General features: G+C 33.9%; 2 protein-coding genes across 5 annotated transcripts in view; one reads left to right on the top strand and one right to left on the bottom strand.

Moving 5' to 3' along the window:
- LOC119641053 (centrosomal protein of 104 kDa) overlaps positions 1-17,646 on the bottom strand; it is a 59,503-nt gene continuing 41,857 nt past the window's right edge. Inside the window, exons 2-10 of one of the 4 annotated variants that reach the window (XM_038039484.1) lie at positions 4,429-4,596; positions 3,507-4,361; positions 3,257-3,437; positions 2,749-2,887; positions 1,481-2,250; positions 1,064-1,417; positions 847-992; positions 690-791; positions 1-571 (exon numbers count right to left, since the gene is read on the bottom strand). In XM_038039484.1, coding sequence (XP_037895412.1) covers positions 432-571; positions 690-791; positions 847-992; positions 1,064-1,417; positions 1,481-2,250; positions 2,749-2,887; positions 3,257-3,437; positions 3,507-4,361; positions 4,429-4,596 — 2,855 coding nt within the window. In that variant the 3' untranslated portion in view covers positions 1-431. Of the gene's footprint in view, positions 572-689; positions 792-846; positions 993-1,063; positions 1,418-1,480; positions 2,251-2,748; positions 2,888-3,256; positions 4,362-4,428; positions 4,597-17,646 lie in introns of all 4 variants that reach the window. The other 3 variants (XM_038039481.1, XM_038039482.1, XM_038039483.1) reach the window with 3 other exon arrangements.
- Positions 7,727-12,804, top strand: LOC119641055 (cytochrome b561 domain-containing protein 2). The gene is made up of 3 exons (XM_038039488.1): positions 7,727-8,003; positions 12,150-12,342; positions 12,423-12,804. Exons 1-3 carry the CDS (start codon positions 7,827-7,829, stop codon positions 12,737-12,739), a joined length of 687 nt encoding a protein of 228 aa, XP_037895416.1. The 5' UTR covers positions 7,727-7,826; the 3' UTR covers positions 12,740-12,804.

Here is a 17,646-nt window from a genome sequence, read left to right as displayed (position 1 = left end):
TAAAAACATATAAAACAATTCTTTAGTTTAGCAAAAGTTTATGTATGTACTTATAATCAGTTATTATTTGTTGCAACTATTTGAAGCTCTATATATGTCCAAAAAAAGGAATTTCACAAAATTTTATTTATTTGTAACATATGACAGGATCTTGTTTATCGAGTTCTGCGTTCATTCCTAAAAATTGTTTTAAAATGAGGTTAACATTAATAGTTACTGTTGTTAATGGTTTTTTGTTGTTGTTTCGGATTTTGATTAATATGTAACTTTGGTTGCGGTTTTAACAAGAAAAGGCCTTTTAGGTTTTGGTATACAAATGTTCGCGAGATCAAGCCGTCCATTATTATCTACGAAATTCTTTGCATCTCATGAAATGAGCATTAAGAATAAGTGATTTCAACACAAACTTTCGTTTTTGTTATTGCCAGACTTTAAGTTGATTTTTTCAAACGTCTTCGTGTATTTCCGGGACAACCAGTAGCACTGAGTAGGTGTAATTTCCAGCCACCATCTAAAGGAAGGTGAACATCATCGTGACAAAGAGGGCAGCGAGCAGCACCAGTCTTCAGTTCTACAAAAATTAAATCAGTCATATGAAATGGATTTGTATGAATTTATATAGAATTAAGAAAAAGAAGAGTATCCTTGCTAATCAAATAGAGATTTCAATAGTTGCTACTCAAACTCACCCCTACAGTAGTCTTCCATTTGATGTAAATCATAAAGTTGCTTATGCACTGATTCCGTACAGCGTTCACACATTATATAGTTGTCCTTGGCTTCACATTCTTCTAAAAAAGTGCTAAAGCTTAAAAGATTTCAAATTCACCCTGCAATTTTACTTACTTGTCAAATGGTAATTTAAAGCAGCTACTTCCAAGACTTGACTGCACTGCGGGCATTTTGTTAGAAAAGGGCAAGTCTTCCAATAGTGTCGGTCCAATTGTGATTGATCTCCATTTTGGCAGGACCAATCACAAAATGGACAACGTCTGTTTGCAAAGCAGAATTGAAATCTTATATTAATTTTTCTTCTTTCTTATTTCCTTTTTCATTTTCTTACATAATATCAGAAGCTTCATCGAAAGATTCCGAATTTGAATTCGAATTGGAACCCTTTCTAGAACTGCAAGCTGATATCATAGAACGTTTAACTTGTTCATTATACTGTTGTTTGCCATTGTGTTTACTGTGCATATCACGAGCAGTAGAGGTGAAACCATTACCGCAGTGGGGATTCACATTGCCTACTAAAGATTGTCCACTTTTGCTTTTCAATATGCGAGTCTCAGAGCGCCTCATCGGACTTGATTGCGAATCAGGAGACTTTGTGCCATAAGGACTACTACGACTGCCTATACCACCTCCAGAATTGCCACTCGATGTTCCGACTAGTTGCAGCTCTCCAGTTGTGCCACTACAGGAAAAAAAATAAATGGCTTGAATTGAATACCACTTGTCTCGTTTAAATTCTTAATACTTATTAGCTTCCAGCATCATTTCCTGCTTACGTTCCAAATCCAATTTATCAAATTCCGTAAACAGCTGACGATATAATAAATTACGGCGCGTTATATCATCATCTGGCGGCAACTGTTTGCGCACTAAGCGTGGGTTCACTTTATATACTAGCAACAGTATACGTTCAGCCACTTTACGAACAGGTTCCGCTGGATGGTGCAAACCTGAACAACCGCATTCCGAAAGCACACGACATGTTAGCCCGCTGTGTTTATCAGTACTAATGCCTTGGCTTAAAATTAGTTGTTCCAACATTTGCATACGACTTAAAGCTAAACGAGGATGTGTACCCGAACTAACGGTCCTAGATAAAGCCGGGGCAACCAAGTGTTGTTCGGCTACGTCAGAACACGAGGCTATGCTCAAAATAGTATGTTGTGCGAGGGTATGAATTCGAGCCGAAGGGTCTCCGGATTTTGCTAACAACTCTGGCAGTAAACGATCCACGCAACGCGCCACTTCACTTGTAGAAACTCTAGTGGGCACGTATTCCAAAAATAATACACGTACAGTTTCTGTGGCTTGGTTGAACACTGAATAAACAGCATCTCGTACCGCTCGATGTAATAGAAAGGCAGCGCTTCTCGCAACCTTGTTTGGACCAGCTGTGTTTTCATTATTCGAATTTGGTTGATTTGCTATTTCCGTCTCATGACCCTTTAAGAAATTTCGCAAACGTATTAAACCATCTTCACGATCTTGAAATTGTCTTGAGTAATATTGTTCAACCTGTTAAAGTGGATATGTTATTAAGAGTTAAGGTAAATTTAAAAATAATTAAGGCATTGGTTTCTTGCATAATAGTCAACACAAGGTTGAAGAGGAACTCTTATATGCTCTTGTAACAGAATTATATTTCAACGATGTCGTTTTACGCCAATAGTAAGGGTACTGAAGTATAAAAATTTTGGTATTTCTTGCATTGAAATCTTGAACTTTTTCATCTATGTATTAATGATTGCCTATATTCATTTCCAGTCAGTTCACTAATGTTTCATTACTTCTAACTTCCCACGCTGCACATATGTAATTATTTTCATTATATAGCTGGGTAACTAAACGTTGTCGACAATAATTTTGATTAACCCGACTTCCTTACATTTCTTTTAATTAGAAGCGCACGTATTACGTGCCACTAACATTTTGCATTTTACATTCCCTCTTATAAAATAGGAGGAGACAAGTAGAAACCACTTCCTTTTGCACAGATCCATTATTCTTACTTACCAAATCATTACCGAAAACTATTATAGGTAAAGCCGCTTGACGACGTTCACGATCATTAAGACGTGAACGGCCCCGATTAGGATCGGCTTCCAGCAGAGCTGTACCTTGACACTCTCTTAAAAATTCATTAGTATTGGAACTGCACATAGTTTTTTTTTTTGTTTTTATTTTACAGATATTTTTTGTTTATTTTTTATACATTTAAACATCAAATTGTTGATAGTGAGTGAGTACGTGAGTGGAAGTGAAAAACAACCGAAAAACAATAAGAAAACTAAAGTTAACATAACTGAATCTATAACGATTTGTCATGCATTAAAAAATATAATATGCGTTTATAACATATATAGATATCCAAAGGTAAATATATGCATAGTGTTGATTATTCTTTCGAGTATCCGGAGAAATCTAAACATCAGACTATATATGATGTAGAGAATTGTCAGAAAAAACATTAACACACACTAAACTCTAGACGTAAGATGCACTGCAAAGCAGCAATACTTACTGCCTTAAGGTGGGTATAGCGCGATCTTCATACTCTTCGTAGGAATTTCGAGGAGCACTTTTATTTCGTCTCCTCAATGAACCTTGGTGGCTGGACATAGGAGAGCTATGACGGCTGGGACTACGACGCACGTTTGGTTTAGGAGACATGGGTATATCATCATGCGATTTCCGTAAAGCGGCTACGGATAGAGTGCACATTTGGTCGCTTAGACTACGCGAATGATTAGCAGCCAAATAAGAAATATTACCGGCTCCCGTAGAACTGCCACCATCTGTTGAGGATTTATCATCATAAAAACTTTTGGGACTCATGGTGGCGGATAAGTGAGCCTCTGACAAGGCTTGAGCTACTTCTTGCAAACTAGGCGCTGGCGGTAAATTTAGCTTTGAGGCATATACTTCACAAGTCATATCATTTGAGGGCAATGGTTCGCAATTTTTCTCCAGTAAATCTTCGCACATAAGATATTTAAAAACGGCACTTTTGTACATTTCGATTTGTTCTTTACGCAATTTAGCGGTAGTGAAATCTTCCTGTTGCACTGCCTGCCTTTTTGCCAAAGCGTAGCGCCCTAATCGTTCACCAGCTGTGCGTAAAGCACTCATACACAATTTCAACTTGCGAGCGTATTCGAAACGCTCCGTTATTACAGCCTTTGCTTTGCGTTCCTCCATTTCACGTACTATTTCTGCAATGGACTCTTCTACATACATTGAAAACAATAAATCATCACACATCGACAACAGAATTGGCTCAGAAACAGCAGAACTACCATCCCCACCATCAACATCTGCTACACTTTGCTCTTCCTCATTTTCTCGGCTGTTACTTGAAGATACCAAATCTTCACCTAAAACGTTGACGGCTATTAAAGCAATCTGTCCTTCAGTATTGTGGATATTCACATGAGGTCCACTCAGTCGAAGCTTCAAATGGGTACCTTTGCGAGGATTAACCGCAACACTTTGCAGTTCGCGGGATTTATAATTAGTGGCCGCGTTATCGGCTAAAGCAACAAAGCCCAAAAAATCAAAACATTGCGATGATGGAGTACTTGGTATACTTTTCGGTGAATAATGTAGCCACAATTCGACCTTCTCAGCTTGGGGATTTAAAAACAAATTAAATGTAAATCGCAAATTTTGTTCTCTGTTTTTTGAAAGGCTTACGTATTAGATATTGATGGGCTAGCAGTTGTATTCGGCATACTTTGGCTGGCGTCTGAAATCTTAAGATTATATCGTGTGGTATCAAAGAACTGCCGAGAGCGCTACGCCAACCCTGTACTGTAGGTCCGTGAGTATTTAACTCACTAGCCGGAAAATTGGAATCTTCATCTGAAAAAAAAAATTTATTCTTATTATTATTTAGACCGAAGCATAACATTTTCTGATTGTAGCAATATAACGAATATTAACCTTAATTCTAAATTCAACTAAAAAAGACAACAAAGTTTAGAAAAAACCATTTCCTTCTTCGCATAAACAAAAGGACCACATAAGAGCTGTATGTCAATATGAGATTTTTTCTTTTTTCTGTATCACTTCGTGACATTTTTATTTAAAAATTATTTAATGTAAATAACCGCCTTTGGATTTTTGTAAAAATTTGATACGGAAATACCAATCTTTAGCCTTTCCATACAATTTTGCAGTTAGTTAATCAATAAGGCGAATAATGTTATATTAAGTTCATTGAGGAGGGTGACCCTAAAGAAAAAGTCCAGTCAAGTTATAACTTTTGATCAATTCATTTATGAAATATAGGCCTTGAAGTTGAATTTTTCTCTCAATAGATTTGATTGCATCACCAGACCGTCTTGTTAGAACTGAATATCGTTCAAGTCGAAATCATCTAATTCAGACTAAAACAAAAACAGTAATCATGCTTTTAAAGCGTACTCCATTGGCGTTGATTGTAATGGCAATTTTTTACGCTACCAATTGATCCGAATTCTTGATTTACATGAAGCATAGTGAGTTGTGCGGGTCGATCATGTTCATCACAAATTCTACGTAATGCGCGAAATACGCTACACAATTGTGTATTTTTCCATGAACACAAAAATCAATTTTGATGAGAATCGAAAAAAATAAACGACTTAAATTTTAAAAATATATATCCGGATTGTAGAAAAATAGCTGTCAACGAGGTATTGGTATTGGTTTATGAACCTTCCTCTGCAAAAGCAACTGGTAGTGAGATGCGTGTGGCCAAAAGTGCCATTTGTTATAATTTGTAAAACATTATTCCTAGCAAAAGAGATTCCAACGTCAAGCTCTCGACAACGTCTATTTTGAAATTTCATATTTTATTTAATTAACTAGGCTTCATCAGATGTCTGCTGCTTATTTCACTTTTTGCAGTTTTGAAAGTTTCTGCAGGAAAGTTTGGATGTAACATTCGCAATAGTAAAGTTATCCAGATTATGATTTTGAAATCTCAAATCTGTTGACTGAGTATTTCCGATGGAACTTTTCGACTGCTAATTCTGATTTATCCGCAAACTACCCATATCCTATAACTAACTTGGTTTCAATTCCTAATTTGGTTATTGCTGAAGATGACGTTTTTAAAGGCTTGAGCTCTCTAAAATATAGTTGTTCGCCTGAACCTGATGGAATTCTATCATGTGCATTTAAATCTTGCGCTGTCGAGTTATATGGTGGTATCTCTAAGATTTTTAACCAGATTTTGATTTTAGGTGTTTTGCCTTTGTGTTGGAAGAGTAGTTTCCTTATTCCTATTCACAAAAGTGGAAGTAGACAACTTGTTAAGAACTACATAGGCATAGCCAAGTTGAGTGTCTTGCCTAAGCTGTTTGAGTGAATTATGACTCAGCATTTGACCTTTGCCATTAATTCGTATATTTCTCCACACCAGCATGGCTTTCGAAAAGGGCGATCTACGGTCACCAATTTGTTAGAGTTTATTTGTCATGTTTTTAAGGCTTTTTCTAGTGGCTCTCGCACAGATGTAATATACTCTGATTTTAACAAAGCGTTTGATTTAGTTTCCATAATTCATTGATCTTCATACTCCAGGTCTCTGGCTTCCCTTTCTATTTAGTGAAATGGATAGGCTCTTATCTGCACAATAGATCCTTCAGGGTCTTCATCACCGCGGACGAATTCCCCGTGACGTCTGGCGTACCTCAAGACAGCCACTTAGGTCCCATTTTATTTAGTTTATACATTAACGATCTTCCAACGGTGATTAATTCCAGTCAGACCTTAATGTATGCTGATGATGTGAAACTGTTTTCTTCCTTCTCTGTAGAATCACAATCACATCAGCTACAAAGTGAATTAAATAATTTGGTTGGATGGTGCTCTTTAAATCTTCTGCAATTAAATCTAGAGTATTGTAAGAAGTTTTCTTTCTCAAGAAGGAAGTCATTCATTACTCAGTGTTTCATTGATTCGCATAAGTTGAAGGACGTGTATACGTTCACAAATTTAGGTCATAGATTACTTTTTAACTTGCATATTGAGCTCTCGTTAAACAAAGCTAGGTCCACGCTTGGTTTTATAAAGAGGTGCTCCAAAGAGCTTGATGATCCTTACATTACGAAAAGGCTGTACATCTGTTTGGATATACCTATTTATTTATTTATTTTAATTCTACTTCTACATGAAACTCAACTAAACAAATAACAGTCGAGTTCAATTGGTACTTAAAGCAAAACTTATAATAATTAATAATAGAACTTAGTATAAGTACAATAAAACAAATAAGAAGGAAAACAAGAAAAAACCATGTCCACAACTAGCACGGACCCACACCCGCAGGACCAAATTGCAAATGAACCCTAAACCATCGCAAACAGGCAAAAGCTTCGAAATTGATACAGTAAACGATAATTAATTTTTGAATTATAATTAGATATTAAGGCTAAAAGTTAGTTTAAATACGACATAGGCAAATCGCACGTATTAAGCACTGTTGCTTTAATGGTTGTAGGTGTGGCTCTATGCTGGTTGTGTATATACTTATTTTCTTTTTTTTTTTTTCCTTCTTATTTGTTTTATTATACTTATACTAAGCTTTAATATTAATTAATTTAAGATTTACTTTAACAGCCAATTGAACTCGACTGTCAATTTGTTTTAGATGAGTTTCTTGTATAAGTAAAATAAAAATAAATAAAATAAAAAAATACAACCTCGTCGAATAATGTAATTTGAACACAATAGCATCGTAGATTACCAAAAGGCTTTTTATAAAATCTAAAAGAATTATATTTTTAATTTTTAACGCTTCACAATAAAGTTTCGTGTAGAAAAAGAAAAAAAAAGGAAAGAAACCAATCTTTTTCTTTTAATAGTTGCACACATAAACGTATAATTTAAGAGAGACTGCATTAAAGTGAACTTTCTCTTTTACTTTTCTCTTAAACGGCAATGTTTCGGGCAAAGCTACGATTTCATATATCTGACGTAGGTATATATTTTTGCACTCAATGAAAATTTAATTTAGTGATTGCTTTGAAATTATAACGTAGAGGACTAAATTCACTTTCATCTAATTTTTAAATAAACCTTAAAAACCTTCTTGTTTATTTGAAATGGAAACCGCGATTGCCAATAATCCCAATACGGAGATAAATTGGCAACAAATTCAATCTTTAGTGAATACAATAAATCACGTTTTAATTGGTTTAATTGGCATTTATACAACATTGCTCGCAAAGAGCTTAAATTTTCAAGATACTGCTTTACATATGTTTTTGACAATTATTGGAGTACGTGTATAATATTTAGAAAATTTCAACATATATATATATATATGTGTATGTGTTTTAAAAATAAAAATTTGTTAACCTCTTCAAAAAAGCGCTTATCTGTTTAAATGATTTAAAAAGCTTGTTTCTTTTTTTCTTCAACTAATACTTTGAAAAAACTGGAGAAGCATAAGTTCTCTTACTCTCTAAAATAAACAGAGTGGCCGTTAAAGTGTAAATGTATTGACATCTCAGAGGAAAGAGTACGAAATATGAATTTGTTACATTAATCAAAGAAAATCAAATCACTAAACGCGAACTATAAACAATGTGCTGCAGTGGCATGACCAGTAGATTTTTCTGGATTTGTATCAATAGTCTTCGATATTTCAGTCACAAATTAAATAGTTGTGCTATATGGAACGAGCATGATAATAAAAGATACTTAGATGTGCTCAAGAGCTATATTCAAATTGTCGATCACATTACAACACCTTCAATTTCTTTTAGTAGTCTCAATAATACACTCTCCTCATTGCCTGAATTAATGTATGCTTTACAATCCCGAAAGACAGCTATCGCTGCAGGTTCTGATGGGTGATACGGCCAGAGCACTGTCTAGAGAAAGCTTAACTGTTGTGTCAATTAATGACTGCTAGTCCATTAACTTTATAGCCTTACATTTGCGATGCATCAAAGTTGTACCCATTTCTAAACCAGTCACAAACTTAAATGATTTAAGCAACTTTAGACCCATTTCGCTAATATCTGTATTCAGAAAGATTATTAATCCCGTGGTTAATAAGAGACTAATCGATTTCTTGAAAACTGTGAAAATTATTCTAACTCATAATATTACGAAACGCGAGATTAGGCTCTTTATCAAAAGATGTAAAGTTAATAGAGTGAAATCTCTTCGATTTCTTGCTAGAATTTTAAATGACCGTCTAACTCCTCGTGGGCATTATGAGAAAAACTTCCAAGAATGTCAATTTGGATATAATATTATCAAACTTATGACAAATAATCAATCAGGTTTGCCTCCCAAAAAACCTTTGACAGTGTACAGTGTACAGTGTAGTTAAAAAGACACAGATATAGGAAAAACAAGCTTATAAAAAAACTTATGAAGAGAGATTCTGCCTACGACCATTGTGCCTATTCTGCATCAAAGCATAGACTTAATTACGTCAACCACCAATATTATTGCAGAAACTTTCATTTGATGAAATCCTCAGTGCTTGTTAATCCTAGATATTATTTTAAGTTCGTCAAGTCCAAAAGAAAAATATCTATGTATATCTCTCGTATGTTTCTTCCAACGGCTCTCAGTCTTCTGATGATATTGAAGACTCGAATTCCTTTGCTAAATACTTCCGACGAAATTTTTTTGCTGTGAAATATGCGTATCTGTTATCTAGCTCAGTTTGGATTCCTAACTTGTTCATTTTAGAAAATGATGTTTCAGATAATTTACGATCTCTAAAATGTCATTCTACGCCTAGTCCAGATGGGATTCCATCATGTATACTTAAAACATATTCCGTCGAACTAAGTGGTGTTTTTTTAATGATCATTAACCAGTCCTCGAAATCAGATGTTTTCCTTTGTGTTGGAAGAGTAGCTTACTTATTCCGTTTCCCAAATTTGGAAATAGACACGTTGAGAACTATATAGGCATCACAAAATTGATAGTCTTACCTAAGTTGTTGGAGCGAAATGTTACTCAGCATCTAGCGTTTGCTATTAAATCTTATGTTTCTTCATTCCAGCAGGACTTTCGGAAAGGAAGATCTACTGCCACGAATCTCTTAGAGTTTACTTGCCTTGTTTTCACGGCTTTTTTTAGTGGCTCTCCCACGGATGTCGTAGATACTGATTTTAGTAAAACGTTTGACTTAGTTAACCATAACTTATTGATCTTCAAACTCCAGGCCTCTGCTTTCTCTTTGTATTTAGTGAAATGGATGACATCCTGTCTCCATAACAGATCATCCAAGCTTCGGTTTAACTTCATCATGATGTATATTACTTAATATCCCGATTCTTGATAGTCTATCAAAACAACTTTGCTTAATATGAGCGATTTGCCTATGTCGTATTTAAACTAACTTTTAACCTTAATATCCAATTATAATTCAAAAACTAATTATTGTTTACTGTATCAATTTCCAAGCTTTTGCCGGTTTACGATGGTTTAGGGGTTCATTTGCAATTTGCTTCTGTAATGACTGCGAGCGTGCGTCCCTGCTGGTTGCGGACATGCCTCTTTTTTTCTTCTAATCCTAATTCCCCTATTATATACAGTAAAAGCTCCTTAATCGCGAGGGATATGTTCCATAAAAGTGCCGCGAATACAGAAACCGCGAACACGGAGTGGTAATTTATATGGGATTATAGGGGATACGTTACTGGGTGACAAAATAAAAAATAAATCAAATATATAAAAAAAATCAATTTAATTGCATGCGAATGTGCATTTAGTTTTTCCCTCTTTAGGCAATTTGTTATTTGTGGAAATTACTTAGCTGAAATGAACTAGATTTGGGATTTTCGCAACAATACTTTATTCATTGAGTAATAAGATTCCTTTCATTCTGTTTGTTTACATTCTCAAAAACCGCGAATAAAGAAATTTATAGCCGCGAATATTTCTCCTTATTTCTCCTAATTTTTAATATTATTTAATATAAGATTTACTTCGAAGAATCTATTAAATTCGACACTTAATTTGTTTTAAATAAGTAAAACTCAACAATCTCAATTACACTTAATATGTCGGCTTTAGATGTCATGACCGCAAATTTTTTTCTTTTTTTTTGTGTTTTATATACATTTCTTGCAAATAAATTCTACCGTTTATTATCTGGACGTATAAGCCACAAATGTTATTGGCTTAGTCCACCTTAACTCAACATCCAAAATAAATAAATAAACAACGACCTTTATCGTGTGAGGCACTTATAGGTTTTCAAAAAAGGTTTGGATCTAATTTTGCTTAAAATATTTCTGCCAGTGTAGATAAATTAGCATGAATATGTTTTTCATTTGGTTATTTTATTTGCCATATCCGTCCGGCGTAGCCAGGAAAAAGGATTCTACATCGCCTTTATATTCTACAGCTGTAGATATCGTTAAAATACCACACATTGCATGTATAAAGCTGAAATTTGAAACTTTGTACGGGTATTTCACGAAAAATTATCACGCCTTTTAAATTCTCTTATGATGTGAAGCCTTACTTTTTATGAGAATATTTAAATAATAGCACATTATATAAACATTCATCATACTGGCCGTATTTTACTCCAGTTTTCATGATAAGACATTAAAAGTTGGATTTTACCGCCACAGCTTGTATTATTATAGCAACATTTCATGCGAAAAAACTACCTCTTATTTTTCATCGCATTTTTTCGCATTCCTCTGATCTGCTAAAACCCTACTTTGCACCAATTTTTGTTGACAAACATTAAAATTGAAAATTTTTTAATTAGTATAATAAGAGGTTGATGTATAATAAGAGAGGAGCTTATCTCAACACCGTTTGCATGTTACATACATCCGCACAAATTTAATATGCCTTCAATAGTGCAGGATAAAAAATTGAAATAAGCTAAAACAAACCATAATCCGCACTACATTACGCCAAAAATTACACTATTTACAACATTCTTTGATTTACAAACTTTGTTTTATATATTTATCAGTAGATCAGTGACCAGTGATCAATAGGCACAAAACCCCCACTGACCATCTTCACTTTCGATATATTAAAAGAAATTTTTTTTTGTAGAGATAATTTCAATTTCTTGTGTCGAAAAATTCAAATGTTTTAAGGCATGTATGATTATGATAATCAGTTGCCGAATAGGTCAAGTGTACCTATTAAAATCGTTGAATCAAGTCGACTGCCGTTTCTAACTTATGTATTCACCAAAAGATAAAGTGTACATAAAAAATTTCCGCCTGAGTAGCCGAAGGCGAGGAATCTCGACTAGCAAGTCAATGGTCGTGGGTTCGAATCTCAAGGGCGGTAGAGTTTTTAATAAAAGCCGATAGCCTTAGATGCTAGTGCTTTTAAGAGTTTAGTCTTAGAATTTATTTCTCTGGCGAAATTAATAATAATAATAATAATACATAAAAAAATTTTTTTTCTATGCGTAGATACATGTCTTAGGTGCCGAAGCATTAATGTCTCATTATCCCTACAATCCCCTAACAAATCGCTTATCTCATAGGAATAAATGCAGATATCACGCCGTTCTACAAATGATTGGTGGTTCGATGGCTTTGCTGGGAGTCGTGGGTAAAATTCGATCGACAGAGGTGCATTTTGCAACGTGGCATGGTAAAATAGGTACGTAAATATAATTTTAGGAATTTGCTTTTCTTGTCAGTTATTCTTTTTTTTTACTTAATAATGACTTAACATTTTAGGTTTATCAGCTGCGTTTATGTGCTTTAGCAGTCTATGTGGTGGTTTCTTAAATTATTTCCAACCGAAATTTATACACAAAATTTATACTAAGGCTGAAGTTAAATATCGTCACAATTTTTTTGGTATGATCACCTTCTCATTGGGTATTGCTACCATTCTCTTGGGTTATTTTACGCAATTCTTTTTCAAATATGTCGATGAAAGCATAACACCAGCTTTTGTGTTAGCTACAGCATTAATGTACGTCATAACAATAATTTCGCCCCTTCAATCCTTCCGAAATAAACTTAAACATCGAAAAAAGTTTATCAATTAAGCAATCTAACAAAAAAATAAATAAATAAATAAATAAGAATTGAAAGTTATCTTCTGCATCGTTTTACACTTGGGTGATTATCCTGTTAATAGTTAATAATTTTCGAAATTTCAATCAAAAGTTAGCCATTCATTTAGTTCTTTGGACTTTAGTTTTATTAAAAGAAACATTTTCTCCGCTCATATATATTACATTATCAATTTTAACATCTGTGACCAAAAACTGCGTCCATGCCTCGCCCCATTGCTTCTTTACCTAAAGTTTTCGCTGCCGACTTCATGGTGGTATCCTAAGCAATAAATGTTACCATTTATTATCGTTAGTGAGAAATAAACAATATTTCACTTAATCACGGCTTACAGCTGTTTGTATTGCTTTATTTTTAACTGTTCTTCCAGCTGCTGGCTTTTTGCTTAAAGCCCGTCCCGCGAAAAGGATCAGACTTACTAATAAATATATTACAAAATTGTTGATTTTCATGTTTGCGACTACCGGCAGTATTTAGCAAAAAGGCAATTTATAGAAAATTGCTTATGCTTTTTTTTAACGGCAAACCACAGAATCGGGACAAGTTATTATGGTTGATTATGAATCAAAGCAGACCGAATCATAGAATATGTATATACATATCTATTTTTATAGCTGAATGATAAGGAATTGTGTTAGAATTACTCTTTGGATTTAATATTCCAATCAGTTTCTCGTTAAATATATATGGTATCTTCTTTTCTGCCCTTTGCCCACGTTTATCTATGACAAATTTTCTTTCCATTTGAGTCTCTTCTCTATTGTAAATATCGACGGCGCAGAATAAATCAATTATCTAAGTTTAGAAATTTCAATCTCCTATCTTCATTTTTGCAACTGGGAAAATTTCATGAAAAAAGAGATCAAAATGATCTGCCTACACAAAACATTGGAAGTAAATTAATGTTTAAACTTTTGCTAAATGTACATATAACTTGTGCAAGTTAAATTAGAAAATTCAAAAAATGTGTCTCTGCTTGTGATACAAGCAAATTCTCTCAACTTAGACAGATACTTGTTTAAGATAAAATATATTCGCTTAAATAATACAACGCGAATCTATTAACTTGTCAACTCTACAAGATAAGTTATTTTATTTTACTTGTTTATGTCCTTTGATGGTTCTAGAATGCCTAATGACCATTCTATTAATTTTAAACTTTCCTCCTCTTATCCTTACCAAACAAATGATCATTTATGAATTCTTAGGATAATTGTCACTAATTGTCACGGTAAGCCGCTACAAGATCAACTTTCGTTGAAGTACAATTATCTACTACCCTCTTGAGTACACCATTATTTGATATTAGTAGATTTTCTGTTTGTGGGAATATTAGTTTCAGTTACCAATATTACAAAGGCAGTAATAAACATCTTGGAGACATCGCTCAAATATTTTTACAGCACTATTTGACCACCACTTCACTTTTCGCAGCGACCACGTAGTCCACCATTTTTTCTTGTCAATGGGAATTTATAAAGGGCAGATCAACGCTATTACTAACTTTCTTTGGTTCTTTCTCCTTCATGTTTAGCTAATTGGTTATCATCTTTCCTTTATGGTACGTCGTTTAAGGTAATCTTCAATTCGTTCTAATCTGATGAAATTCCCATCAAATCAGTCACCTTGGGCTTGCTTTGTTTGCCCTATATATTAATCTCTCTTCTACAAATAAATCATCATATATATTAATGTATACTAATGACGTCAAAGCGTTCTGCTACTTTAACTGAGAACATTGCTGGCTTGGGGAATATGATCCTATGATACTCATTTATTCCTATTGTTATTTATTCGCAACTTTACTCTCGCTGAAGAAACATAGTTTTATATCTAAGAATTTCCTCTTAGGTAAACTGAATACATAGATCTTATATAATGACAAAAATTTCAATGTGGTTCGAGGAACTTTTTTTCTATTAATGTTAGCGTTCCTTACAATAACCGAAGCGATGTTTATAGCTTGTGTTTATAACTTAATCTTTTTTTATCAAATTCCTTATGTACTCCTTGTACCCTCCCCAAAAAAAAAACGAATGGGAGTAAATTTATTACGTTTCAGAGGTTCCATCAAGTATATATATTTTTGATCAGCATCAAATTTGTATTCTCTAGATGAACTTATACAAAAATGAAAATTATGTGAGTTATATATGTGCGCTATGTATACATACTAGTAAATAAATAAAAATAAAGATTAAGGGCAGTATTTGAAACATAGTAACATTGCACTCTAGTTTTAATAATATTTAACATTATAGCCGCTGAGAATTTCCAAGTTCCCTATCACTAGAAGGCGAGAAGTGTGTTTTCAATAAATGAAACGCTTTTCATCAATTCCTTTAAAGTTGATCAAAGTTATCAATTTTTGGATCATATGTAAAGTGATTCGAACACAGTGAACTTGCTCTGGTTACTTTTTAATAGACAAATCTCAGTTTGTAACCTTGTTATCAAGGCGATGTTGTACGTGAATTCTAGAAAATAATTTTTTATAAGACGGATTAATTTATTTCGTGGAACCTCTTTCGACAGCATAAGAATTTTTCAAAGCTCTCGGAAAAATTTAACTAAGTTGGTGGGGTTCACTTCATATTCAGCCTCCGAAACAATTTTCATCAGCTCATTCGTTGCCATTAGAAACTTTGGATACATTTCGGTAGAACGGTATGCAATTAACAAATATCTATTCAATCGTAATTCTCACACAGGAGGAAATTTTTATTGGAAGTTCACAGATTGTGTTCCTGTTTATTTCTCTAGTAACGTCTGAAAATAGGCGTGTTTGAATGACAAACTGAACCAAACAGTTTAATAATAAAAAATTAAAAAATCTGTTAGGGTTTAATCAATAAGTTTACTTCTATACACTTGAACCGACTTAAGATTCTGATCCCAGTTTCATATGAGCAGACATAAAATGTTGCAAGAGGTCTGTCATTTTCTCTCAAATATTTTGATGTATTTACACAATGTATATATATATTTATTTTTACATCGTACCTTAAAGTTATGGTTATAATTGCAAAACTTTGTTCAACTTGACGAGCCAAATTCTTAAAGCCGTAAACTGTTAAATACGTAAATGTTAAAAATATCATCCTCTTATTTCTGCTTGTAATTTTTCCTAGATTTGAAAAGCGGTTTTCCAGTATTCAGAGCTTGACTGACCACTCCATAAGGAGGACTTTTATAAAAAAAACAGTAGCGTACAAGCATAATTTAATGATGCTTAGAGCAAAAATTTCTGATTTATAACGAATGTTTATTAGTTGCCCTAATCATAGCGACGCCATATCTCCCTTATTAATTACTTTGTCTCCGCTGCTTTCTCTCATCGATAAGGTTCGATCCCTGCTTGATTCCTTCTTTAGTGGCTGCCTTGACGGTTTTTCCCTACAATTTTATTTGAAAAAAAAAATTTTATAAAATAATATTCACATCGGTTCCGTTCTTGTCCTCACAGCGACTTTTCCGAATACTTTGCCAAGCCCACCCTTAGTCTGCCCCTGATCAGCGAACAGAGCAAGTCCGACCAATGCAATTATTAATATGGAGTAGAGTTTCATGTTAATATTTTTATTCGCTTAAAACTGAACAATGATTATGAAATAAATTTTAACATGCATCGCTTTATATGGCAAGCGTATTCTAATTTTAGTCCCACTATAACTAAAGTGTGAATTTTCAATGCGATTTAGAATAACGATGAGTGGTTAAATGAGTAATAGATTTGTGTTGAAATGTTGTTTTATATTAAGACTAGTTTTCGCGGTTTGGCTTTGATTCCTCACAGTATCAACAAATTAAACATAAGAATGGGAAAGACCGTTAAGCCAATTTAGTCCGCTACACGTCGGCTGTTAACTATCGTACGCGTTTAAAAATTAAAACAAAAAGCTGAAGCGCGTTTTTTGTTTATAGACAAATGTGTAAAAGCGTTTGATACAAATGTGTAAAAGCGTTGCGATCATACCATTTACACCTCGACGGATAGCAGCAAACTTTTCAAGTATTATTCGATTATCCCATCAGATTTTAATGAAACCGTATGTTGACATTTAATTCTTGAATGAAACGCGATGCGAATTGGCTCCATGGATAGCAAATAATCTTTTTAGGGCAAACTATATTTGTAAATCCAATTACCCTGGAAACATTTTACAACAAGATTGCCTCTAGTTACTTCAACCTTGCTTTTGTTCGAGAAAATCGATCATCAATATGAAAATACGCCAAAACTTTGAGAAGGTAGTTTGAACTGAAGGCCATCCGATAGTGACCATTGATAGCCTATCTTTTATTAATATGCAGCTGGTTAAAGAGAAACTGTCATGAAATTTTGTTTTAACGTCGTTATCAAGTCGTATCAAGTTGTTACTTACAGTCAAGCCAATTTACTTATTTAGCTACGTACGAAATTCAGCTACAATGGAATAACAGCCGACTTAGGTATTAGGCTCGCCTTTTTTTGAATGTATGTAAAAAATCCCAAATCCATGTAATTTCAGCTAAGTAATTTTCCCTAATAATAAATTCCCTAAAGAAGGAAAAACCAAATGCACATTCGCCGGCACTTCAGGCAGCTGCAGGCCGATGAAAACGATGGGAGGAAAAGCATGCTGGGATTAAAAAGAAAACCATAAATTTAGGTATAGTAACATGCTTGTCAAAATGTATATAAATAGAATATTTGTGGAAGAGAGAATTATTCGGGCAAGAACATAGAAGTTGAGAGTACGGCAAAAATAAATTGTGAATAATCCTACATTTAAGGAACATGATTGTAAATAAATGATTCCGCTGTTAAGGAATATAATTGTAAATAAAAGAACTCTGAAGTGTACTTCTCTTGAACAATATATCCGCGGTCTAGTGA

Source organism: Glossina fuscipes, unplaced genomic scaffold (assembly GCF_014805625.2).
Source record: "Glossina fuscipes isolate IAEA_lab_2018 unplaced genomic scaffold, Yale_Gfus_2 142, whole genome shotgun sequence".
NCBI classification, from domain to species: Eukaryota; Metazoa; Arthropoda; class Insecta; order Diptera; family Glossinidae; genus Glossina; species Glossina fuscipes.
Note: the sequence above shows the minus strand (reverse complement) of the source record. Positions and strands in the feature narration are given on the sequence as shown.

Coding starts and splice junctions, on each gene's coding strand:
- LOC119641055 (XM_038039488.1), top strand. CDS start 7,827: ATGGAAACCGCGATTGCCAATAATCCCAATACGGAGATAAATTGGCAA. Junction 8,004..12,149: donor TGTTTTTGACAATTATTGGA/GTACGTGTATAA, acceptor TTCTATGCGTAG/ATACATGTCTTAGGTGCCGA. Junction 12,343..12,422: donor AACGTGGCATGGTAAAATAG/GTACGTAAATAT, acceptor TTAACATTTTAG/GTTTATCAGCTGCGTTTATG.